Below are 25236 nucleotides of genomic sequence, written 5' to 3'. Positions count from 1 at the left end.
GGGAGCTCCCGCCCCAGTGTCCGTCCCGGTGCCTCGGGGAGGCACCCGCCGCTGCCGGGCCGTGCGGTGGAAGGGGGAGCGGGCAAGAAGTGTGTGGGGTCACAAAGGAGCAACAGGAGGGGAAGAAGCGCTACCGGGGGCCGGGCGGCTCGGCTGCCCGACGGGCGGTGCCGCCGGCGGGGGTGGCGGAGCGGCCTGAGGGGCCGCGCCCGTTCCCGCGCGCGCGGCCCCGGCCTCCCGGCGCTGCCCCGGGCCCTCAGCGCGGCGCGGCCGCGGCGCTGGCGCTGCTCCCCGTGCCCCGGCGCCGCGGCAGCTGCGGGCAGGGCGGGGCACCGGCGGGGCCCGCGGCGGCGGCCGAGGGGCGCGGGGCGGCGGCCGGGCCCTCGCCGCGGGGCAGGACGGAGCGGGCCGCCCGGCGGAACTCCTCGCTGCGCCACGTGTAGAGCAGCGGGTTGAGGGCCGAGAGCGAGCAGAGCAGCAGCCAGCTGGCGGCCTGCAGCGCCGGCGGCGCCGGGCGCAGGAAGAAGCCCAGGAGGCTCACCCAGACCAGGGGCTGGGTGCCCAGCAGGAACACGCAGCAGAGCAGCAGGACGGAGACGCTGCTGAGGCGGCGCTGGGCGCGGCGAGGCGGCGGCGGCGCGGCGGGGAAGGGCAGCTGGTGCAGCAGGTGGAAGTTGAGGACGCTGACCCGCTTGGCGCTGCCCCGCACCCGCCGCACGATGCCGAGGTAGCAGTGGAGCAGCAGCGCGGTCTGGCCCAGCACGGCCAGGGCGAGGAGCAGGGCGGTGTAGCGAGAGCTGCCGTCCGACTGGGCTGAGCCCAGGGTCCAGAGCCCGGGCAGCAGCGGGACCGGGAGCAGGGCGAGGGCCCAGGAGAGCCCGATCATGCAGCCCGTGTGTCTCCGCTGGTAGAGGGCCTGGTACACGCTAGGCAGCTTGGTGATGAGCACGTACCTGTTGAAAGCCACCAGCAGGTGCGAGGCCAGGGAGACGGTGAGGCCGAGGCCCAGGAGCCCCCCTCGGAGTAGCCGGTACTCCGCCGAGCGAAGGGAGGAGGAATTGGGGGGCAGCAGCCCCAGCACAGCCTCCTGGGGCATCCACAGGGCGCACACGCTCAGGTCTGCCGCACAGCCGTTCACGATGAAGGCATTGCTGGTTGTCTGCAGCTTCTTGAAGGAGAAGACTAAATAGATGACCATCACATTGGATAAAGTCCCTGAGATAGCTAAGACTGCGTAGAGCAGCGACAGAAAGATGCGGGTCCCGGAGGAGTCCTCCCAGAGCAGCAGCAGAGGCGAGCTAGCACTCCAGGAAGAGGCGTTGGGCATCTCGCTGAATGCAGCTCAGTTTTGACTTCGCCCTGTAAATCCCATCCTTGTCTGGGTCAGAAGTTCTGCTGCAGGAGTCACCGAGCACACGGGAGACTGTGCAGCTGAAGGACTCTAAGGCAGGTTTCAGTCATACAAGCTGTAAGGTCCAGAAAATGCTGTTTGCAATAAGGATCCAAAAACCAGCAGTGTCCAAGGCAGGTAGGCAGCAAGAGTGTCCACAGATTGTAGCTGGTGAAGGTGGGTCCATAGGGAGGCAAATGGCTGTTGGCAGACCAGAGCACGACTGAGGTTTCTGTAGCTGTGAAAACAGCAAAGCAGCAGCACCTTGCAATCGGCAGCAGAAACGGCAGCAACTGATACAAAGCTTTGCAGTTTCTCCTGTGCCACAGTACGTACACTGTATATCATTCCAGGAAGATTCAGCCCTTCCACTCTTCATGAATTATTCAGCAGATTTTCAACTTGTTAAATCAAGAAGGAAAAAAAAAAAAGCCAAACCCTATCATGCTCCAGAAATACTCCAACTACACAGTCTGACTCTTTTCTCTCTGCCTTACCAGTCTTCTGGGTCTAACCCATTTACACGACTTTCATTTGAAGCAAGGTTTTAAACCAGTATCAGTCACTCCTGTCTGAAATACAGTCCATAAACTGTAGAATTTTTTCTGCTTCATACTCACTTTTTAACAGATTTTTTTCTGATCTTTTTTTGGTTAAGAGTAAGCTCAGTATGTTTCTGCAATTTTAGTTAATTTTAGAACTGGTCTATAATAACAATATGCTTTCCAAATGAAATCTTTCTAACACAATAAATAGACCAATCCTTGTAAGACAGTACTTATTTGAGGAAGCTGGTTCTCAATCTATCTGAACATTCCACATCTCTTCATAAACCTCAGCCTCTCAACCCACAGGAAAGCCTGCATTGCCACCCTGCCAGAGGTGAACACTGGTGTTGGTGAGCACACAGATAACACAGGATCTGTGTAGTATTTGAAACGGGCTCGCTCCAGAATTAGTTCCTGGAGAGGTGAATAACAGCTCCTGAGGTGGACTAAAAACTGATTGAAGAGTAGGCATTAACAGTCCATTCCCAGATGGAGAATAGTGCATGGGATTCTCCCAGGAACTCTACCCTGCTTTACTCAAACAGGGACAGAATAGTAACTGTCCTTAACCTGGACAAAACTTAGTAAGAAACTCAGTAAGAGAACTTAGATTTGCTTTGAAAAGCTTTCCAGATACGGAATGCTGGTTAATTTTGTGATGAGCTTAAGAAAAAAACTGCTTTTGCAGGTAGGTTAGGTATAGGCTACAGAAGAAGCAATCACAGCTGGTAAGGTATTATCTGTACCAGAGACCTTCATAAGGCATTTTTAGACATTGTTTAACTCCTGAAGCTAATAGCAATACCAAAAGAATGTATTAGGAGGTAGTTATAGTTGCAATGTACATTTTTTCAAGTTAAAAAAGTTACATTGTGTGGGTTAATGGATGTTGCAATACAGCATATCTTTTATTTGATAAAAAAGGCTCATGTTAACAATTGACAGAAATATTGATCCAAAGGTGGATTCGTTACAAACATGAATATCTATGTTCACTTTTAATTAATTAGATGGCTCATGTGCTTAAGGTTAAAGACATGCCTCAGTGATTTACTTGATCAGGCCCTTAATTACCATATTTTTTGCCTGCTGCACTTTACAGTGTAGATCTAATCAAGTGTCAAACCTTTTGAGGCCTTTCATTGTTTAGTTGTCAGTAAAGAACAGTTATTATAGAAACTAAAATCCTCCTCTTTCTGCAGTACTGTAATTGAAAAATAGTCTCTGAATTTGTAACAAGAAATACCTCCCTAACTGAAAAGCTTCATAAAGCATACTTTAAAAAGAGATTATGATGATTAACTGTTTCATAAGATGTTAGCCACAGAATATTATGCCCTGTAGAGACCTTTAGATTTATTTGATCCATTCATTCAGGTTTTGAGAGATCTTGTGCACTACAACTTGTTCTCCCAGAACCAGATATATTCATATTTGAAGGAACAGAAATGGTAAAGTTCAAGGACAAGTGAACATAGGATATAAAATAAATTTCAGGCTATTTCTTAAAAGCTACAAGGTTCTAAAAGGCCTTCCTGACCTTTTACTGTTTCAGATGTTTTTGTTGTTGTTAAGAAGTTGATTGTTGCAGAATACTGATTTATTTATGAATAAAAAAAAGTTGTACATAAGCTGGGGCTTATGTATTTCATCTAATAAATCAATAAAAGTCTAGAAAAAGACCAAAGGAGAGGTTGATTCCTATGTACTAGAAACCTCTTAATTAGCTGTTCTTCCTGTATACTATTTACTTTGCACATCCAAATCACCATCCATTATTCATCCATATGCAGTTGCAGAAGCCTTTTTTTGTTTTTTTAGATCAGACTGTCACCAGAATTTGGGCAACTTGGAAAGCATCCACTTTATTCCCAGCTTTCCCATTCCTTTAGAGTGGCTGTGTAACAGTTACACACTGTCCACAGCTACTGCAAGAGAGGCTGACAGGCTAATAAATAATCATGCAATGCAACAATTTGCTGAAAATCAGCAACGGAGTTAAACAAATGTTAGAACCATTTGTGATTAGTTTTAAATTGAAGGAAGGCCAAAAAGCCAAAGAAAGCTAAATTGTTTATATTCTTATGGACAAAGAACCTCCTGTTGGTGGGACTAAGAGACTTGTTGCATATGCAAAAAAGTCAAGGTATATTACACCTGTAACAAGGGACCTCAGCCAGAAAGGACTCCTCAGTTCAGACACAGCTTTGAAATCACTGTATTTTGAAATATAATGCCATCATCATAATATCAACATGTTGATCAAATACCTGGCATTATACAAAGCATAAACATAACCAAGAAAATTTAGAGAGACTGTTAAAAGAGGTATCTGTCTTGCTAATGGCCTTTTGCAGTGTTATCCTACTTTTAAGTACATTACATGGTTTACAGGGAAGAAGGTGACTTTGAAAAGTTATCTTCAATTAGAGATCAAATCATCAAAAGATCTAGGAAAAAACCAAGAAACAAGGAAGCTGGCTTATAAAGGCATTTTATTATCAATTAGCTGTATATATATATATATATATATATATATATATATATATCTACATTTCAAAATTAATCAGTATTTTATTAAGGAAAACTATTTATAACAAAGTAAATGAGAATTCTTTATGAGAGGTAGAATTACCTTATTAATCTAGAATTCATATACAATATATTGTATATATACACACACATGCTACTTTGTGTGTATATGTTACATATACACAGTTGCAAAAATGTACAGTATTGCATGATAAATTTACTCAGTGATTTTGATTTTTATAGCTGCTCTTGGTATTGCTTTTGAACACTTTCAGTACAACTTTCCATAGCAATTTGTGATCTCATCTTTTAAAAACTGATGTAGCACTTAACTTCATTTGTAAAGCAAATGCAGGGTATTCACATGTCTTCAGGAACAAAGACTGACAACTCAACTAAGTTTTAAGTTTCTGCTGCTATTGGAAAAACAAACAGGTAACAAATCTGTTTTGGTTTTGTCTTGTACATGAGGGGAAGATAAAATCCTCACAGTTGCTTAAATTCTTTTCCTTACAATGCACTTGTGAGTTCTGAAAATTTTACACATGATCTTTAGTACCTCCCTGTAACACCATTTCATCCTGAGCCTCATTCCTAATGACAGCTGACTGACCTGTATGTTCTACAGAATAAAGAGCATCTTTACTATGACAAAAACCTTCCATGAAAGGAGGCTATCTCAGCTTAACAACAAATGTGCAGGTTTACAAAGCATCCAGTTGCTAGATAAAAATTGAATATATGACCAACATATACTGTGTGCTGCTAAGGAAATGGTACACATACTGCCAAATACAGGTTAAAATCATGCAAGTATGCAGTGCTACCTAATTCACTGTACATTTTTACCAACTCCAGTTTGGTCTGCCTTCATTTTTGCAGCATATATTGCATAGCAAAAGTTAACACTCCACATTGAAAACAAAACATAAATCCTTTAAGAAATTGAAAGAGCATTAATTGTACAATTCAGTCATCACATAAATTACTTCTGTGTTGCAGCAGAAGATGTAATTACATCACATATCAACAAATATTTTCCCTTTATTTTTCTTTCATTGTGTTTCCTTAAGAAACATTAGCAGCCAGAAGTGGAAAGCACACTATGTATCAATTACTTGATATTGTAATAACAAATCTCTCACTAGTTAGACTTCCATCCAATTACCCAAAGACCAATTAGTAAAAAAGTAAATTACATTAGGCTCTAAGAAATAATGATGGACCCATAAAACAAGAAAATCTCTTGTTCATAGAAAAAATTATATCTTTGATAAACATGTACAAATTCTTTAAAATACACAATTTTGTAGCAAAGTAGACCCTAAATTAAAATATATTCTAGTTTTTACATAATTTTTATATATAGTTTACCAAAATATTCTCTTAATACATATTTTAACACTGTACACAAGTTAATAAATGCCTTAATGAAACTCATTAGAAATATATTCAAGCTGTCTCAACATAAAAAATTTAAATTTGTATATAACATGGGTAGTAATTTCCATAAATTCAACTTCAGTGCATCTGCAGTAGTCATTAACAATAAATTTCTGCCCGTTAAGAAGTCTCCTCTTGGTGTTAAGGAATTAATACATCTTGTATTGAAGGTTCCTCCTTTTAATGAGCAGCTTCTTCAGTTCTTTTCCATCATGAAGGACATTGATTTGAAGAGCTCAGCAGGTTTCACCAAAGCAGCAAGGCCTTAGTACTGAACATACCCAGACTGAAGGGACTGTGCAGAGAAGAAAAACTGATTAAAACTTACTGGAGAGGTTTTATTTATATATATAAAACATATATTAATCGCTTAAGGAGTGGAGGAAGGACAGAAAGGAGGAAAATAAATGAACAGAGTTGGGGGGGAAGACCTGAATCTCTACATAGGTAAACATGAATAAAATAAAAGAAATTAAAAGCTGAGTAAAGTCCATCAACTTTGCTGTATCTACACTTACTTTTCCAAACCAGTTTCTTGAGAATCTTAACAAAAGTGTTACAAGTCCTTTAAAATATCACTGCTACTGTAGTTGCATTGTTTCCATTTATCCTGAATGAGAACCCAACTGCTACTGTAAAAGTCAGCTTACTTTAGATGTTGATTCAGATAATGACACAGGAAACACATGATGTAGCTCATTAGTGAGAAAAAAGCTACATCAGTAATTACACAGATGCATAAGTTTATGTATCACTACCAAAACCAGGTGAAAATGAAGCACTGCAAATGGTTCATCTGGATTAGTAAGAAGTCAGTGTAATTAAGACAAAATCACAACCTGCTCTACTGTATTTATTTACATTTCTGTTTCTACTGAAGTCTAAAGTTTTATTAAAAATCTAATCAGCTTAGACAGTATCCAGTTGTTTTATTAGCTCCTATACAGATGTGTTCAAGAAGTCATTCTGATGAATATAAGCCTTGTACAGTGATGAGCTGTCCCAGATTGGTATGATTATAAATAAAGAGCAAATAAAACTCCCAAATGTATTTTAAAACAGCATCAGTTCTTCAGCATTAGAGAGAATTACTGGAGACCAACATGACTCCTAAGACAGACTAGACCCTCACAGTCTTCCCTTCCATTTTCCTACTATTCCTAACTAGCCATTACAGAAAATGCTCTTTGGCACCCACAATGAAACCCATTAGTACAAGTGCATAATACATTTCTATATAGCTTTATAGCTCTAACTAATATCATACAACTACTTTCCCCCTATATTTTAAGTCTCAGTGTATATTTTCAAAGTTGTCTTTTAAATGCATTTTCACATCTTGAAGATTTGAGACCTTTGAGATCTGGATATTCTTTTCTAGGCAGAAAAGTGCTGTCAGCACATAGATTTGAATATCACTGACTTAAGGTCTGGTTTTAGTAAGAGCAAGGCAGAAGGAATAGGCCTTCATTAATGAGCACTTGAAACTTCTCCTCTCTTAATGATCCTCAAAGGCTTCTCATTTTCAGAAGTGCATTTTAACAACTGGAAAGATTGTTACACTTAATTAGTGCATTATTTTAAATGGATCCATCAAAACAGAATCCCAAGTAAAGCTGATTAACAAACATTTTTAAAAGGCATGAAGTGTGGTTATATACTCTCATATGTTGTACAGTAATAATTACTTTAAGCTTGGACAGATGAAAGATGACCAGAAAGCACTTTACACTCTTCAAACCAGCAAGTGTTAGTTACAAAGAACTGAGAACACCAGCCCTTCACTCAGCAGACAGCAGTAACCAGCAATTCCACATCATGATTTCAATGAAAGAAGCAAACCATAAATTAAAGATTCTGAAGTTTAAACTGCAATTCTTAAAATTGTTAGCCATCCTAGTTACAAAAAAAAAGGGGGAAAAACCATCAAGAAAACACATTAAAACCCCCCAAATATCCAGCAGCACATGTTGTGTGGAAAGAGGATAGCATGTTTTGGTAATTTTCATTACAGAGGGGTAGGCACAGTTTATTTACTTTCAAAATGGAGATATATGTTTTTCAGAGTGTTCCCACTCCCATCATAACACTACTTCACATCCATATGATTTCTTCCTAATGTCTCAAAATCTTTTCTGAATACAGGGAAATAACTAAACAGCATTTTTCTTCAGATTAATCTATGTGACTTCACATAAATTTCTATCACTAAAAACCTGTAACAACTGAGCTATTGTAAAGTATACATACTCACATTTGAGTTTGAAAAATTTAAATATAGCAGGAGAGGCTTGTTGTTTTGATGTTTTTTTGCATTTTTAGAAAAGTCATTTGTGTTCAAATCTCTTCACATGTCTAAAGAGATTGACTGTAAAGCTTCAAAGCCTGTAATTGTGTTTTTTTTTCTCGTTTTTCTTTTAAATCTTTTGAGGAGTTTTCTATTTTAAAATTTACATTTGCCATGACTCAAAGTACGGCCTATGCTTCTGAAAGTTTCATTAAAAACAAAAAAAAACCCAGTCCATTTTTACAAGTAATTTTCTGGATTTAATAAAATCTTATCTGAAATTGAGTTAAAAATAGAAGGGAAAAAACCCCAAAGCAAATTGCTGAATTGCCAAGACAAGAGTATAAAATCAGTTGATGGAGAAGAAATCTCCATGTATATTCCTACAGTGGTCCCAAGCCATGTCAAGCTTGCCATTTTATACCCAAGTAACAGACATTTAAACAAAGAACTAAGAATTAGATGGTTTCACTACAGTTAAGCATATCTAATGAAGTTTATGCTGAATTAACTGGTTAGATTACTTTCATTTTTCTTCAAAAGGAGGCACAGAAAGCTTCCTGGGAGAGAAAATCAGCACCAAATCCACTGAGGCACTAGAACTGTATTTGCTGATACAGCATTGTAGGACCAAGGCAGCCTGAATTTGAACTCTGTTTCAGGACACAATAACCCCACAGCATTTAGGCCTATTGCTAGCACTGGAACATGCCTTCTCCTCAGATAATGCAAAAATGTAACTTAAGTTTTTGGAATTGTGCATCAACTCTCCCAAGACACTGCTGCAATAGGAGTGCTGCTGCAGGCAAGAACCACTTGTGAATACACAAAAGCCACTAAACCAACTCAGGATGCATTAGGGAAAATGTACACATGCATGTGAAATCTGTGGGTCTGCTCAATTTACACATCTGCAAGGTGCACTAGTGCTTGGTTTTTGCAAAGCCTGTCCTATCTACATTAATGGTAAGTTCTTATTAAGAAAAAACATGTTACAGGTAAAAATGATGTATATGAATTTTAAAACACTGCCAACACGTCTCAATTTTTTGGCAATGTTTCCATCTTGCCAGTTTCCATGACAGCTATAGAAGCAAAAGGTGACTCATCTTAAGACTACCCAGTTACAGATTCTCCAATAAAAATACATTTTAAAGAGTGATATTTGAATTTAGAATTATTTTAAGAACAAAGCAAAAATCTTATAGCAGTACCTTAAGTGTGATTATAGTTGAAGAGAGTAATTCTGCAAATGTTATTGTGAGACAGTGTTTAATCAAAACACACACTTTGTAAAATAAAATATTTATTCTATTTACTGGAACATCAAGTTTTCTCTTTTTTAATCAAGCTTTTCTTCTAGTTCATCAGCATAAACACAATGAAGTGGATTATAAGCTTGCACTGATGAAGGACAACACCATTAGAGAAAAATACATGTCAGACAACAATAGTTACAGTCATGCTTATTTTTTATTCTTTCTTTTTGTTAAGCAGAATGTGGAACAGCAGCATTAATGCTGTTTCATTGCAAAACATTGCAAAAAAAAGATCAGTGAATAACCTTCTCTCCATACTGCAGGAAAAACTCACTAAGGAGTTTAGTGAACATAAACTAGAACTGGAAAATTGCTGTGCTAGCCATCCCAAAATGCTCCTGAACCACTCATGTTAACAAAGACAGATAAGTAAGAGTGATAAGGTGATTTTCTAAAATAAAAGCACTGCATGATTGCAGCTGATTAGCTTAGATATCTAACTCAGGGAAGGGAGATTTTGGCAATTAAGAGAAAGGGAATTAATCATTCAAGACTCTTTTGATGAGCTAAATGAATAAACAAAGTACCAGGACATGTAATAGACTTCTGTCAGGTACATCACCTGATGTGCTCCAATTAGAAAGAACACAAACACTGCAACAAGCCCAGGCTGGGCTGTCACGACTTCAAGTAATTTCAGCATCTAAAGCAGTGAAGTGGAAATGATGAAAAAGAATTCTGGTTTTAAAAGAATTCTGCCAGAACTGGTAGCTTGATACTGCTCCATATTTTGCTAATGAGCTTCAGACCACTGGTAAGTGCCACCAAAAGCAAAACAGCTGCATGTCAGGGGCTGAAGTGGTAAGGAAAAACCAATCTTCCTTGACAGGTTAATTGGTCCCAGAAGAGGAGGGGAGGGGAAGGAGAAAAAAAAACCCCAACCAACAAACTAAAAAGAAAAAAAGATGATGCTTTTCCAGAGTTCCACATGAAAAAAAAAAACCTCCCAAATCAAACCAAAAATCCCTCCAGGAATGCAGGACATGAGACTCAAACAGAAGTCACTATCATCAGTAGTAACAACTCTTTTTCTTTCCCCCCTCCCCCTCAGCTCCCAATGCATTACAGCCAAAGAAAATAAAAAGTTAGGTAGTTATAAGCAGGATAGCACTGCATAGCAGCTGTCTGGACCAGAATGATTTAAAAAAAACTAAAGAATTTGAACACTTTCCAAAAGGATTTTTGAGCTGACTTGGCTTATCAAAAGAAAACCAATTTGAGATGAGTAGCATGAGATAACCCCACAACAAGAAAATAAGACAACAAACACTGACATAACAAAGAGATACAGAAAGTTCCAGGTTAAAAGTGAAATAGTTTTAAGCATGACTCTGTTCAATCAGTAGGACTAAGCTTTCAGAAATATTATGTTGCCCTCAAACTAAACCATCTGTATATTTTCCAGTAAGCTGCTCACTACCAGACAGAAAGCATTCAGAGATTAAATGATTGAAAACCTACTCCTGTCTTAAACCTCAGGACATCACAGTGACTGCACTCAGTCAATTGTGCAGAAAATGGGAACAATTTAGTGCACTCCTCTGTGACAGAGATGCACAGGGCTACAGGGTACATTTAGAAGCAAATGCAATAATCAGAAAATGTGTTTTCATATCTGAAACATATTCCAAACAGTAACATTTTTTAGCCATTATATTAAAAGAACATTACTTCACAGGTAAATCAGAAACTTGCACTTTGCTATGTAGACTCTGCATGGCATGACTTTCTAGGAAATGCTGTTTTTCACATCACAGCATATAATATATAAAATAGAGTATTTTTAGCTGACATCACTCTTCAGAGAAGACTGGAGAGAGAATCTTGTTTAAAGATCTTGCTGCATTTGACTGTGTATAATCTCTACTTCTCAAGAGCAATATCAAGCCAAGAATTATTCACAGGTTATATTCTTTATATCCCTTATAGCCTTCCATGCATTATTAAGTCATTAAGATAGGTAGGAAGAAAATTAAAGAAGTTCTTATAAACAGGGGAGTAGTGCATTTTAGAAAGGTTTTTTTCTTTAAAAATGCTTTCCACTCAATCTAAAACTTTACACTATGCCTAAGATATTTCATTTAAATTAATGGTTTAAGTCAATTAACAGTTCTACTGCAAAGAGACAACAATTAATTTCCTTCTTCACTGCAATGCACAGAGCTGTAAGCACCTCTCTGCTGTAAACAGGGCTATTTCACCTGTTCATGAATTGCTCCTTTCTCCTTCCTTAAACTACACAGTAACCAACATTCCTTGTTTTCCTCTCTTTTCCTAAGTCATCCTTGTCTAATAAAGAAGGCATGCTACAATTCTGGAAGTTACATTGTAAACCAACCCCTCTCCCCACACAGATTTGGGGAATTTTTGTGTCAAAGCCAACTACATTGCACCTCGAGGGTTTGAGAGATGAAGGAGAACCACAGCACTATCCTACAATTTTGTAACTATCTAGACACAAAAGAAACCTGAAGTGTCACCAAAACTTAATTTCCTTTTCTATGCTTATGGAACAAACCCACTAGCATGGCTTTCACTGTAAAAAATCATTTGTAGCATTAAGTTACAGCAACTACCTCTCCAAAGGACATGACAGTTCCCAGCTTTTAAGATGTTATATTTACCTTCAACCTTTCAAGCTGCCTGAGGAAAACAGGCTTGCTGTTTTTGTAATGCTTTACACAACGTCATTTGGTACCCTTGTAAATTCTGGCCTGTTGTGAATGATGTCAGCTTATTTTCATGACTAAGTCATATTAGATTACAAGGAGTTTCTTCCCCTTAGGATGCTGCATGTAAGTTTAAATGCATATGCCTTATGCATAATATGTAGTTGTAAGTAAAATATGAAAAAAAGCCCTCTAAAAATGCTGCTGGCAGCATAAAATTCACAAAATGAACAACTGAAAATAATGGGAATGGGCTGACTCTCCAAAGAATTATTGTTCAATACATTAAATATGAGACAGTATTGAAAGTGAGACATAAAAAAAAAAAAAATAATCAGCCAATTTACCACTTATTATGCAGATGAGTGATTGCTCTCACCCACTGGTGGTATACTGACTTTTAGTTCCAGCATACTCAATAGGAACGGAGGACTGAACTCCTGAGGACTGAATTTTTGTAAGCATATTGGATTGAAGACTGGGAACACCTAAAAAGGACTGAGTTTGCAGAGCAAACAGAATGCATGAACAAATTAAAGACTCATCAATGTATCTCAAACAAAAATTCCTTCCTGGCTTGATATATAGCTTTTCACCTCTCTCTTCACCTCTGTGCCTGAAGAAATTAAACCAAATTAGTTAAACAAGAACAGTCCTCTTGTTCTAGAACTTGTTTCACCATAGAAAAACTGTTACAGTTTCTATATCTCACTTGAATAATCTCAATTATATATAGTTTATTACAGTCCCATGTAGCAAGGAAAAAGAGAATCAAATTAAAGAGGTGAAGATATGGCAATATTCAAGAACTCCCCTGCAAAAAGTTACTGCTGCTGTTTAAAGTAAAGTTTAAACTCAATTTTAAACTCAGAACAATGATTCTAAGATCATGGAACATCAGCATTTATTTCCAGATAAACTGTAGTGGATAAGAAGCTAAAGTTTTTTTTAAACAAGGAGTCTGAAAGCATCAAGTACTCTGAAAAGCTGCTTTAGTCAAGCAGATTCTACCACAGTAGGAAGAAGTCACTGAGATAGAGAATACAGAATCACGTTCCCTCAACTAACTTCAATGTTCTGTTTATAGAGATTACATTTCAGTCACACATGCAATTTAATTCCACAATGGAATAATGAGATTTTATTTCCTACTGTCATCTATCCTCAGAAATAGCAATTCATACTCCCAAGCTACAGAGATGTGGCTTCTGAACTGTGAGTGGTGCCACAACCGAGCTGCTAACAAGAGGGTAGGTCCTCCACTTCTGCAGGAAGAAAAGAACACAGCCCATGAATGATCTTTGGCAGGACATCCTAGGTACATGCAATGAATGTTATTAGCTCTTTTCAGACAGACTCACCACACCCAAAACCACTAGCAGGTCTAACACCAGAACTTTCTTTATATGAAACAATTTATCAGTGCTAAGGAAACAGAAGAGCAATGTGCAATACTTTGAAGTTAATTTTACACAAAGCCAATTTTATTTCCACATAGTAAAAAAATATAAAAATCCTAAGTGTCAGAACTAGTTGAGAGAGGCTGACAGGCTCCCTTAATCATAGGCAAAATCTATTAAAAGCAGTATACTATTTTTGATAATTAGTAGGCTATCAAATCCTTGGAAATCCAGTATTTTAAATTGGTTTTAAATTTATAGTAGTAGATATGATTATTTTTCCCTAGAATAGATGAAGCTGTTTCTGATTTCATAACTGAAGATTCTCTAGTCTCTCTTCTCTACATTTTGTATAGAAACACTTTCAAGTTGCATTAGTTTATCTGAACATCCTCTTTATACAGACTCTTTTACACAGAAAAAGAGCACAAAATAAGCCCAAGGCAGCAAAGTTGTTGAGAAATGAAAGCTTCAATGTGAGACCATCAGAAATATCTTCCTTAAAATACTTTCCACATTTGGTGTTAGAAAAGGAGTAGGTTTCAAGTCAAGAGCACTAATTGCTCAAATAAGCCCTATCTGTAATGATATTCTACTTTCTGTTTACCAAGGTACATACAAAGGCTTCTTAAAATCTGTTACTGCACAAAGATGAAGACACATAATTAACTTATAGACTTTGCTATGGATAATTTGACATAAAATCTAAAGGGTAAGAAGGTCCATAAAAAACGTTATCAGAAAAGATGTAAAGTTCAGGCACAATTTATGTTCATGAAGCTTCCATGTAACAGATGCTTAGAAGAGATGGGAAAAAAGCAGCTGAAATGACAGGTAACAGACAAAGGTGCTGTTCAGAGACATTAGAAGAAGCTGGAGAATTATGCCGAGTTAAGATTTTTTTTTGCAACAGTTTTGCTCACAGAAGCAAGGAAGAAAAGCATCAGTGAGCTGCCTGAAAGTGCTGTTGTGACAGTGACTTACAGGAATGGCCTCTGGCATGGTGCTGGAGGGGCTGTAAGGCCCATAAAGGTAGGCTGGTGCATACTCATCTGTCACGGTGCTGTGCAAACTGCTTGTGCTGCTCAGATTGTTGCCACTACTGCTGCTGCTGTTGTATAAGTTGTTGTTCAGTTCATGGTTTTTTCTGTGTGGCAGCTGCAAGCTGCCATTCAGGTGACTGGAGATATGGCTTACAGTAAAACCTGTCCTAGAGGACGATGATGTCTCATTGCTTTCATCACCATCTGAAGCAGCATACAGGTTCCCTAGAGAACTGGCTAGTCTGGAGTTTATGGAAACGCTGAATGGAAAACACATGAGGGAAAAATATTCACAAGGTATGTAGAGATAAATACAAAAATGTAACAGACAATTCAGAAGACATTAGGTGAATAACACACACCATTCTGAAATAATCTGTGTTTGCACACAGGTTCATTTCTAGCTCCTAAGTAACAAAAAGCAGAATTCTTTGTAAGGACTTTCCAAGTTTTGCTTATTCAAGCACTACACCATGGCCAGCTTTCCCCTCTGTCAAACCACACATGCATGCAGGAGATGGTGTTAAAAGGTTTAGGCAGTGTCTGATTTACACTGAAGTAGTTTGTGTACATGGAACAGTTTAAGAACTCCTGCTCTGTTTCTTGCTATCAGTTTTGTGATGCAAGCCTTCAAGTAACCAAGGAGTAATATGACAAAATTTGAGCCTAGAAATAGGGTGTCCTGAAATATCTCAAGCTGGTTACTCTGTTCAGGCAAATATTTGTGCACATACTTATTAAAAATGCATCAATTATTCTGAGTATCATTTAATATATATATAATAACTTAGGACAACAGTTATAATGGAGCTAAATAGTAATAAATCAAGGGTTCATAACAAAATTAATTACCACTCCATATGCTGAGAGTAATAGTATATAGACTGGTGGGAATATCTACAAAGCATCTGTAAACTGAGATAAGTGAAAGAAACTTTGACAACCCATTTGAACAAGACAGTACTGTTTCTGATGGCACAATCTGTATAAAACTCAGGTCAGTAGGACCGATTTTGGTTTTTCCTTGTTTTTTTAAATCTGTAGGCAACTGAAGTTTGGCTAGTGGAACAGCAAATCACTGTAAGTAAATTTAAGTCTTATAGCCAAGAAGAGCAAACACTTCATGGGCTGCAGATGTGCTGACAACCACTGTAGGATACTGCAAGCATTTGTACCAAAATGAGAAGAAGGAAAAAAAAACCTTTTAAGGGTAGCGCCTGAGGACGCGGCAATTCTGCTTATTCTTTCTGCAGATGGTGAACTGAGTGCCATCACTCTGGAGGCCTTGGATCTTTCTGTGCCACCTGAAGTACTCAGTCTAAAAGGAGTGCAGAGTTCCATGAGAAGCTAGATTTTATAATTAAAATATACATCTCCAACACATGTAATCTATCAGTACACAGATTGGTATTTTAAAAAGTGTGATTTCTCAAGTCTCAGAACTCAACAGCAAAAACTCAAGTTTGCCTGCTTAAACATATTTTTTGAAAAAAAACTTTTCAGATATCCACTACAAGTATTTCCCCTGCTGCACCTTATTAAAAAGTTACAAGCTACTTTTCACTTTGATAATTTATGAAGGCCAAGTGTCCATTTTTTAGAGATTTACTGTAAGTTTTATAATAAATTTTAGAACTCTAAATGTAAACTTCATTAAGAGTACTTTTGGAGCTTATAGAGCAAGTATGAGTAGAAAAACCCAAAACTGTAGCATCATTTCCAAATGAAAATTTCCACAAAGTTGCACAGAACATGCAGCTCTTTCTAGGGTGGGATTCTTAATGACAAAATCCTTCATGTGTTGATAATGACTGGTATGTATGTTACACTGGACTACTCAAATTGTTACTATTACAGCTGTCCATGTTAATGAATTAATTAAAAAAATTAATTTTCTCTAGCCCTAGATCAGGGGATACAACAATCAGACCTTAAAGGATGAAAAAACTTGGGTACAGATCTCCAACTACAAGCACAGAAGGAAAATGACATTGAGCAGCTTTAATTACACACCAAGAAATGCTAGCCATCTGGAAAATTTCCAGTGCTAGCCATCTGGAAAAATCCAACTCAAAAATTCAGGTCACAAAACTGAAAATAACGTGCTCTTTTCAGTAGTAATGCTTGATAATGACAGAAATTTTATCTTACGTATTGTATTTTAGATTCACTGGGGTAAAGCATGCAGTTTGCAGGTGTTTAAAAAGGTTTGTTACCTGCCTGTGCTCAGAAGTTTGAAACAGTGATCACATCAATTGATTAGCAATGATCCAAAACACTGAAAATTAAGACCTAGTCAAGTGATATAAGTTTAGAACTAGAATTTTAAAGTCAGTACCTGAAGGGTTGTGATATTGACCAGGTGTTCAGTTTCAAGTCTTGCAGCCTAAAGAAACAAAAGCAGCAATATTTATCTGAGGATAAAAAACCTTTCCCCTCTGCCAAATCATATCTGTGTGTCTCAGGTTGGCTTAAAATATAAAAATAAGACTTAGACTTATTAACAATCAGTGTTTTAATTTACAGTAAAAGAACAAAAAGTTACTCCAGGTATAATTTCAAAGTTCACATTTTTATTGATTCTGAAAAATTCTGAATTTCTATAAGGAGTACAGAAAAGTAATTAAAGAAAGATGAACACGTTTGATTAAGAATATTTTGTTCAAGTCATAAGTTCTAAAATACTAGATATAAATTTTAAAGTTTTCAAGTATTTTTTACATTATCTTTTACTGCTACACAGTAAGAAGGCATCCCTAAACAGGAAGGCAGAGGGCAAAAAAGGAGAGAAGAAAAAGATTAACAAACCAAATCTGCAACTAATAGATTCATACCTGGAGAAGTTTCCACCACAGAAGGTGGTACAGGTAGTACCACTGCCTTAAACAAGATCATGTACTTGCCACAGGGATCTGATAGCATGGACAGAATTTAAAACTGCAAATGACCTCAGACTGGTATAATTACCTGAGAGCTCCAGTTGTAGCAGAAGAAGGGTGTCTACGACTTTTTAAGGCATTCAGCTTATCTCCCTGTGTCATCCCATTCTGAGCTTCCACATCCTTGTCTTCAGAATCATTCTGGGAAACAAAAGCATGCAAGCAAGGGAATCTATCAAATCCTAGGAGCAGCATAGTTTGAAAGCACTGAGTGTCTCCCTTCACAAAGATCAGAACCCAGAAGGCTGCTCTAGTGTCTCCTGCACACATGGCACCACTCTTTGCATGGTGCTGGTACATGAAATGTGCCTATGTACAAACACACATTTCTGCACAACCTGACTTCAAAGTTCACGATGCTCAAGCCTAATGCCAGCGCTTATTTACTTCAAGAAGTCTGTTGGACATTTATACACACCTGCATTATTATTAGGTAAAACTTGGAATAAGCAGATTTTTGGTTTCCAGGAGGAAAGCTGACTTTTTGTTTTCTTTCATGCTCAAGAAAACAACTGAAAATCCTGAGACAATGACTTGAAATAATGGAAACTTTTGGAAGCTTGAAAAATTACCTGTAACAGTTTTAAATATTACTTGATCTTTTTTATTAAGTGGAGATTTGCTCTAATTATGTCCTAAAAATATTTAGAAATAATCTATAGCTAGTTGTTAAAAGCTCAGCTTCAAGTCTGTTTGAAATTTTTCCTAAGGACACTTACCTCCTTGAATTGATCTAAGTCTGGTGCTTTGTTCAGGTTGTCAGTGATGGAAATGTCATTTAAGACAGAAAGAACTCTGTTAATGTTTCCATCGAGGACTCCTCCTTGCTGTTTCTGCTTTGATCGGATGAGCTCTCCCTCCCTCCATAACATTTCTTGCTTCCTTCAGGACACAAAACCAAAGCCATTCACATCAGCACATTTGCAGACATAGAAAAAACCATATGAATACACGCCATGCTTACAGACTGCCAACATTTGAATCTTCCACACATCATCATCTGGAAACAAATTTACATGTCTAGCACAAAAAGTTTTAAAACATCAAAACTTAAAAGCAAAAAAACCCCTTCCAGAATCACCATATTAGTATGTAGTCATAACAGTACTAAAACTTCATTTTCTCAAATCCTTCTGGGGAAAGGGGTTAACTAAACAGGAATTTGCAATCATATTCTAAAGCTCTTAAAACACAACTTAAAAAATAATATAAACCAGTGTTTTTATATACATCATGTGTGGCATAACTGATGATACAGAACTTTGCAACTTACTAGTGGGAGTTTTCTGGATACAGATATTGTGCAGTGAAACTACAGCTGACCTGAGCACTGCAAGTAGTCATGTAAAGTTCACCAGAACTCTATGCAAATTTTTAGGAACGGAAAGAAAATATACTTCACACAGGTGATAAAAATAATAACAATTTCTTTGCTACAATGTGCATGGGCAGAGCAGATTTTTGATGAGGCTGCATTATTCCTCAATAAGGAAGTTTGCTGGGTAGGTACCAGTCCTGCTAGTTCCATCCAAGAACTGAGACCCTATCACATACTATTGAAACAACATTAAATTCCTACACTGAACAAAGGAGAAAATACACGAGGAAGTACATCAGAATATACTTCCATGGGAAATCTTTGTTTGGAAACAAAATATTATGGCAAACCTTCAGAGCTAATGGTTCTGAGCCAACTGCCTAAACTTGCTCAATAATAAATGCAAAAGGTAAGCACTTCAGATGGTATATAATGTATTTAAAGACTATTCTTTCAATGACAATATTTAATAAATTCTATTTGTTGATTTCCTCTTTTGTCCACATCTGTCCACTTCCAACACATTTGACTAACTCCTAAATTCCCCAGAACAGAAACATTCAGTCTTGAGGCCCTGTGTCCCTCTAAGGGGACAAAATGCACAGAACTCCACAGAAGCTGACTGCTTCTGAGTAACTCAGATTTCAATCCCCCATTAATTAACCTTACATCTTTTGAACAGGCAATAACTTACAAGTGTCAGTAGACAAATTAGATTCTATAAACAGTGCAAGATGGACAGGGATGGAGAGGAGCAAAAAAGGTACATATGTGTATATATATATATATATACATATATATTTATATTTATATTGATACATACTCTTCCAAGAAGTTTTGCTGGGGTCCTATAATAGAGCCTGGACGACATATTCTTATCCAAGCAATGGCTTCACCATGTCTGAACTTGTAGTGCTTCATGATGTAACAGGCAATCAGTGTTCCTGTTCTCCCCAGGCCAGCTGCAGAAACACAAGAATCAACAGCCACATATGAAGGGATGAGCATTCCAGAATGATCAAATAAAAGTATGAGATGTAAGAAAACTTCCATGCAATGTTATTCACTGCATCAGTATCTGAAGAAATAATTTCTGAGTCAGTGTCCCATTTATCACATAATTCAACTTCAATTCTCTGTGGATACGGAGACAAATCTTTCATACTTTGGAAAAGTTAAGGTTTAAAAGAACACTTATAACAGCAATCACTCGTGGCACTTGAAAAATTCTACTCCAAGCTTTGTTTAAAAAAGGCCAATATTTTTTAAAAAGCTGTGATCAAGCTGGATACCAACTTCATATTTATGATACCAGTAAGAAACCATAATCAAAGCACCTCTGAGAGGCCAGCACAAGTACCTAAAACCCACGGTGCAGATACATCACATCTCAACAGAGAGCAACTCAGTGGGTTTTTCTTATTGCATCAGTTTTGTTGTGAAACCAGCACATAAAACTGTTCACTGCTATCTGTATAAACAGCAATGACTGTTGACCAGTGTATAATTTCAGATATCAATAGCTTAAAAAAATTTTACCCATTGCCCAAAAATCCCAAACTAATCCTGTTTTTAAGGGGACAACAGAGAGACAGATAAATTAGCTTTTACTATCAGTAAAATCTCAAACTAGAGAGTGAGAATTAATCTTTTTCTAGCTCTGTGTTTCAAGCACTAGTAAAGTGTTTCCCCATCTAAACCTTATTTCCCACAAATACAGGATTTGCAATTTACAGTCACACAATAGCCTGCTATTGTTTATGCACCAACAACAGTCCAAATGAAAACTCTCCAAGCAGCCAAACATCTCTGCTGCTAACTCCATACACAACTACAAGCTCTTTACATTTAACCACTAACTCTGATGTTTTTGAAAGTGAACATGATTTAGGTAGGATGAAGGGTAGATGTTAACACCTAGTGAGAGTCCATAATTGTAGCTTGGAAGTGAAGCTCTGAAGACTCATTTAAAAGGCAAAGTATTGGTTTAATTTCTTTCCTCCAACATTCTGCTAATGTACAAACTTCCCTTTTCAATTAGCTGTTCTCTCTCATCTGAGACAAGCAGTTTCTAGAGTAATAGCTGTGCTCAGAACATCTCTGCAATATAACTCTGCCTGAGTTAGGCCTGAGTTAACTGTTGATTCAACACCAGTGGATTATTTAGGGTGGTATAAAAACAAAAAGAACAAGATTGTTGATTTGCTTACTAAATGGTCAGACAAAAGACCAAAAATACTTCAGTGCAGAAAGCACATCTCTAACTCACTGCCAAGTATGTTATATTCCTTTAGCAGCTAAGACTGGAGAATAACTTACTAAGAACCTCCTGCTAATCAATGGTTTATACCCTTATTTAGCCAATTAGGGGATTCCCAGCTTATCAATGCTACAACTTCTGGGTTCTAGCAACAGTAACAACTTGTTGGAAAATAAACCTGTTTATTTTTGATATGTATATTTATTGTTCATGGGAAAATTATGAATAGTACTATTCTTGCTTCTGATCAGGCAAGACATTTGTCTCCACAATGTCCTTACACAACTCTAAACACAAATCAAGCTCAACTCTTAAAAGCCTTTGTTAATCTCTCTTGACTAAGCATGTTTTGTGCATTTTCTGGCTGGTTTGCTGAATTAGGCTCGTTTGAAATGCTGGCATCACAATAACTCACATCAACTTGAAATGTGGAATTCATACACCACAGAAAAATGTAGAACAGTCAAAAACACAAAGAAAACCTTTTAGTGTCTTGCATTTCCTAGCCAATTATCATAACGCTGTGAAAGCATAATGCAAAAAAAGAAACCTGCATCAACTAAATCTCAAGTTTTCAAGTCATATTAAAAAAAACCCCACAGAACAATGAACAACAGATTGTCAGTTCCTGCAAATAACAGTGTAGGATGTAAGGACTACATATACACAGGAAAAATATTTGGCACCATAAAGCATTATTACTCTCACAATCTGAAAGTGTTCTTAAATGCTGTATTTCTGGGATACACTCTATGGATTTATACTTATTTTAACTTCAGTCAGAAATGAACAGGTGCACATACCTTTACAATGAACAGCAATGGCACCATCAGCATTTTCACAGATGTTCAGGAACCTCTGGACGATACTGTCACTTGGTGTGCTGCCATCAATGAAGAACAGGTCATAATGCTCAAAACCAGCATCAGTAAAGCGTTTTGCCTCATAGATCTTTTTGTTTAGTCTTATGACTGTTGTGATGTTATGCTTCTTGAAATAAGGAAAGTAGGCTTCAGGTGCATGAAGAGGATAACCTATAAAAAAAAAATCAAGCCACAGTAATTTAATGTCCAGGGTTCATGAAGTTCAAAATTCCACTAAACAAAACAGCCCCTGAAAACTTCTTGAATAATAAACACACTAATACTAAAAATGCTTTAATATTTTATTCAGAATAGACAGGTGATAAAAAATTGTCCAAAAATGCTCATTAAGACCACTTTTATTATAAAAAAGTGTTAAGAGGTAAAAAGTCAAAACAAAATCTATGTGAAACACTGTATTGTCTCACATTAAGCCCTCATTCTTCTCTGCAAGGGGATTTATACATAAATCTGGGGACATGTATGAATTCAGCATTTCAGAACAGCTGTTTATCTAGAGTCAAGCTGCAGATCAAAGAATAAAAGCATGCTTGAAGAGGAAACACTGCTTTTACGGAAAATAGATTGCTCATTTATATTATGGACAAGAGAAACAGTCAAAGGATAAACTGCAGTACCAAAAATATTCCTGTCCTACTGGGAAGTAAGAAAGCTTTATTGCCTTGATTCTCAGTTAAGAGACAAAAGGATCCTCTGGATGAAGATGGGGGGACAGGGAGGGAGGTCTATGACCAACCACAAAACAGCTGCTCAGGACAGGTCATAAAAGCATTAGTAAGTGCAATTCAAATCACAAGATAATTAGAAAAATATAGCTTTGTAATGTGTACTTGCAATCACCTGGGAAAGGATTATTTCTAGTTTCATAATTGGATTTTAAGTGTGTTAATTTAAGAATTTTCAGTTATATATGTTAAAAATAAAACACAGGTTTTCCAAATTCCATGGAACAATTTAGGTAAATTTAGAGAAGAATTCTGCAAGAAAGGGCTGCAACAATGATTAGGGAAGAAACCCAAACCAACCAAAATATTTTTCTTTCTGGATTTTGTTTAAATTTTCAGTGGTTGCTTTTTAACTGGAAGGATTTCAGTCATAAAAGAAACATGAGGGAGCAGAAGAAGGGGATGGGGAGGGCAGGTAGGTATTCAGAAAATATTCTCACACAAACGACAGGACATGGCACAAATAATATAGTCAAATTCAGAAAAAACCTGATGATTATCCAAGTGACTGATTTTCCTTTTAGCTGGACCAAATCTCTACTTTTCCTGTCAGTCAAGTTTTTCTTTTGTTTTTATTCCACTAGAATCACATTCCCCAGGTTCTTCACATTACCCCAAGTATCTTCAGTAGGAAAGGCAAGCTTCTTTTAACAGTCTTTCCTGGTCTGTGTCATAAAACCCTTAACTCAGCCTTCTGTGTTTAATGCAACTCACCTTTGGCCTGCACACTTACTGTATCAGGTGTCAGGTTCCAGGAGGACAGTAAGTGACCTGAGTCTCTCAGGCACTTTGTCACAGGATGCAAAGTTACTGACTGTTAGAGCAATTGAAATTCTTCTGGCAAAGAAGAATTCCAAAACTTTTTGAATTAAATTCTAGAAGCATATATACAATGCTCACTGGATGATTATTTCTGAAGATTAAAACTGATCCATAATCCTATATTACCTTCTGCTCTTTTGCTATGATGGATTTACATGCTGGAAAAATAAGATCAGAGCACAGCATTAAACATACACCATACCATTTTCAAGTTTGCTTTTCGGGTGTGGTCCACTAAAAGCCAAAAATTTTCCTGGAATAATCCAGTTGAAGTCACCATTTTCCACTCGCTACAAAAATTTCAGAAGAGAAAAACATTTTAATATCTGTATATTCAAGGTAAAAAAAAATTACTCAAGATTTTATTTTACTCTTTTCTGTGTTCTTGTGGCATTAAAATGAAACACTTCAAATGTAATTAGCTAGCTTAACTATATGGGACAAATTAAACTGCTCCTCAGATCTTAATAAAATGGAATGTAAACAAAACTTGCTTAAGTTTTCCAATAAAAGCAGAAAGACCCTTTATGTAAGATATTTCCCCTTGAGAGGGTTCGGTGTTTCTGGACACCTATTAATAATACTGACAAACACCACCATTCTTCTATGTTTTAATCAAAAACTATGGAAACATGTTTCCTTGTGAGGCACTAGCTAAAAAACCACTTCACAGAAAACAAATTAAAAGCCAATTAGCCTTCAAAACAATTACCCTTTCCCTGTAGAAACTGAAATTTACATATTGGCATAAGCTCTGATGAGCCAGTAATCACAGAAGAAAAGTGTAAATTAAATAAAGACAGTAGATGTTAATAAACTTTCAAACTATGACATTTTGAATTTCTTGCTCACTTTTAAATGAAAACCTAAAACGGCTCTTCAAATTCTGTCACTGCTGAAAATGAAAGCTTCTTTGGAAATACGTAACATCAACTGCAGCTCCAAACTGCCTTCTTTTCTTTCTTTAATTGAAGACTGCTCACTCCTTGCTTGGCAATGCAGTTATTCTCAGCATGACTTTTAAGGACATGGCACTCGGTTCAGCTGCATTATTAAGCTTGTGTTTTTAGCTCTCAGCTCATCAGAACATCCTAATGAGTGAAAGGTTCTGATAATGGACATCACTGTAATCAATTCAGCAACTGTTTGCTTAGCTGAGCCCATTAGGCTTGCTCCCAATGTCCCTAACAATGGAAACTCCTGGAAATTACCCAGGTTGCATAAGGACTAGGGAACCAACCTCAGTGCCAAGGCAGGACCCCTGCCCCCCCCGGTATCAGAGACTGACACCTCAGCACTGCAGCACCCCTAGTGCCTTTAGGGAAGAAGTCCTGTTCAGTAAGCTAAAAATATTTTTGTACTTGTATCACCAGTTTTATTTGTGGATTAAGTTCCTTATAGTTACAGGAGTCATGGCAAATAATTTCAATTGTTATCGATATGAACTACAGGTATCTCTGTAAACGTGTGTATGTATATGCTTGACAGTACATGCAAACACCATTATTACTAAAAAATCCAATCAGCATTTACTTCCAGTCCAACAAAAGGGGAATTAGCTGCCTTGATAAGATAGTAAGATGGAAGAACTATAAAAAAAGAAACAATTTCCTTTTAGCCTGCTCCATTTAAGTTGTATGCAACTTTTGTCTACAAA

General features: G+C 37.6%; 2 protein-coding genes across 4 annotated transcripts in view; both read right to left on the bottom strand.

Annotated features, from left to right (window-relative positions):
- Positions 1–256: 256 nt before the first annotated feature.
- Positions 257–1327, bottom strand: GPR88 (G protein-coupled receptor 88). The gene has a single exon (XM_059477699.1). It carries the CDS (start codon positions 1325–1327, stop codon positions 257–259), a length of 1071 nt encoding a protein of 356 aa, XP_059333682.1.
- A 2909-nt stretch (positions 1328–4236) lies between these two features.
- The window catches only part of CDC14A (cell division cycle 14A), a 49065-nt gene continuing 28065 nt past the window's right edge, over positions 4237–25236 (bottom strand). Inside the window, exons 8-16 of one of the 3 annotated variants that reach the window (XM_059477923.1) lie at positions 23782–23869; positions 21952–22182; positions 19712–19850; positions 18290–18452; positions 17599–17711; positions 16970–17017; positions 15833–15949; positions 14573–14891; positions 4241–6208 (exon numbers count right to left, since the gene is read on the bottom strand). In XM_059477923.1, the coding sequence (XP_059333906.1) occupies positions 6179–6208; positions 14573–14891; positions 15833–15949; positions 16970–17017; positions 17599–17711; positions 18290–18452; positions 19712–19850; positions 21952–22182; positions 23782–23869 (1248 nt within the window). In that variant the 3' untranslated portion in view covers positions 4241–6178. Of the gene's footprint in view, positions 6209–14572; positions 14892–15832; positions 15950–16969; positions 17018–17598; positions 17712–18289; positions 18453–19711; positions 19851–21951; positions 22183–23781; positions 23870–25236 lie in introns of all 3 variants that reach the window. The other 2 variants (XM_059477925.1, XM_059477926.1) reach the window with 2 other exon arrangements.

Source organism: Ammospiza nelsoni, chromosome 9 (genome assembly GCF_027579445.1).
Source record: "Ammospiza nelsoni isolate bAmmNel1 chromosome 9, bAmmNel1.pri, whole genome shotgun sequence".
NCBI lineage: Eukaryota > Metazoa > Chordata > Aves > Passeriformes > Passerellidae > Ammospiza > Ammospiza nelsoni.
The sequence above is the reverse complement of the archived record's forward strand: the minus strand, read 5'-3'. Positions and strand labels throughout refer to the sequence as shown.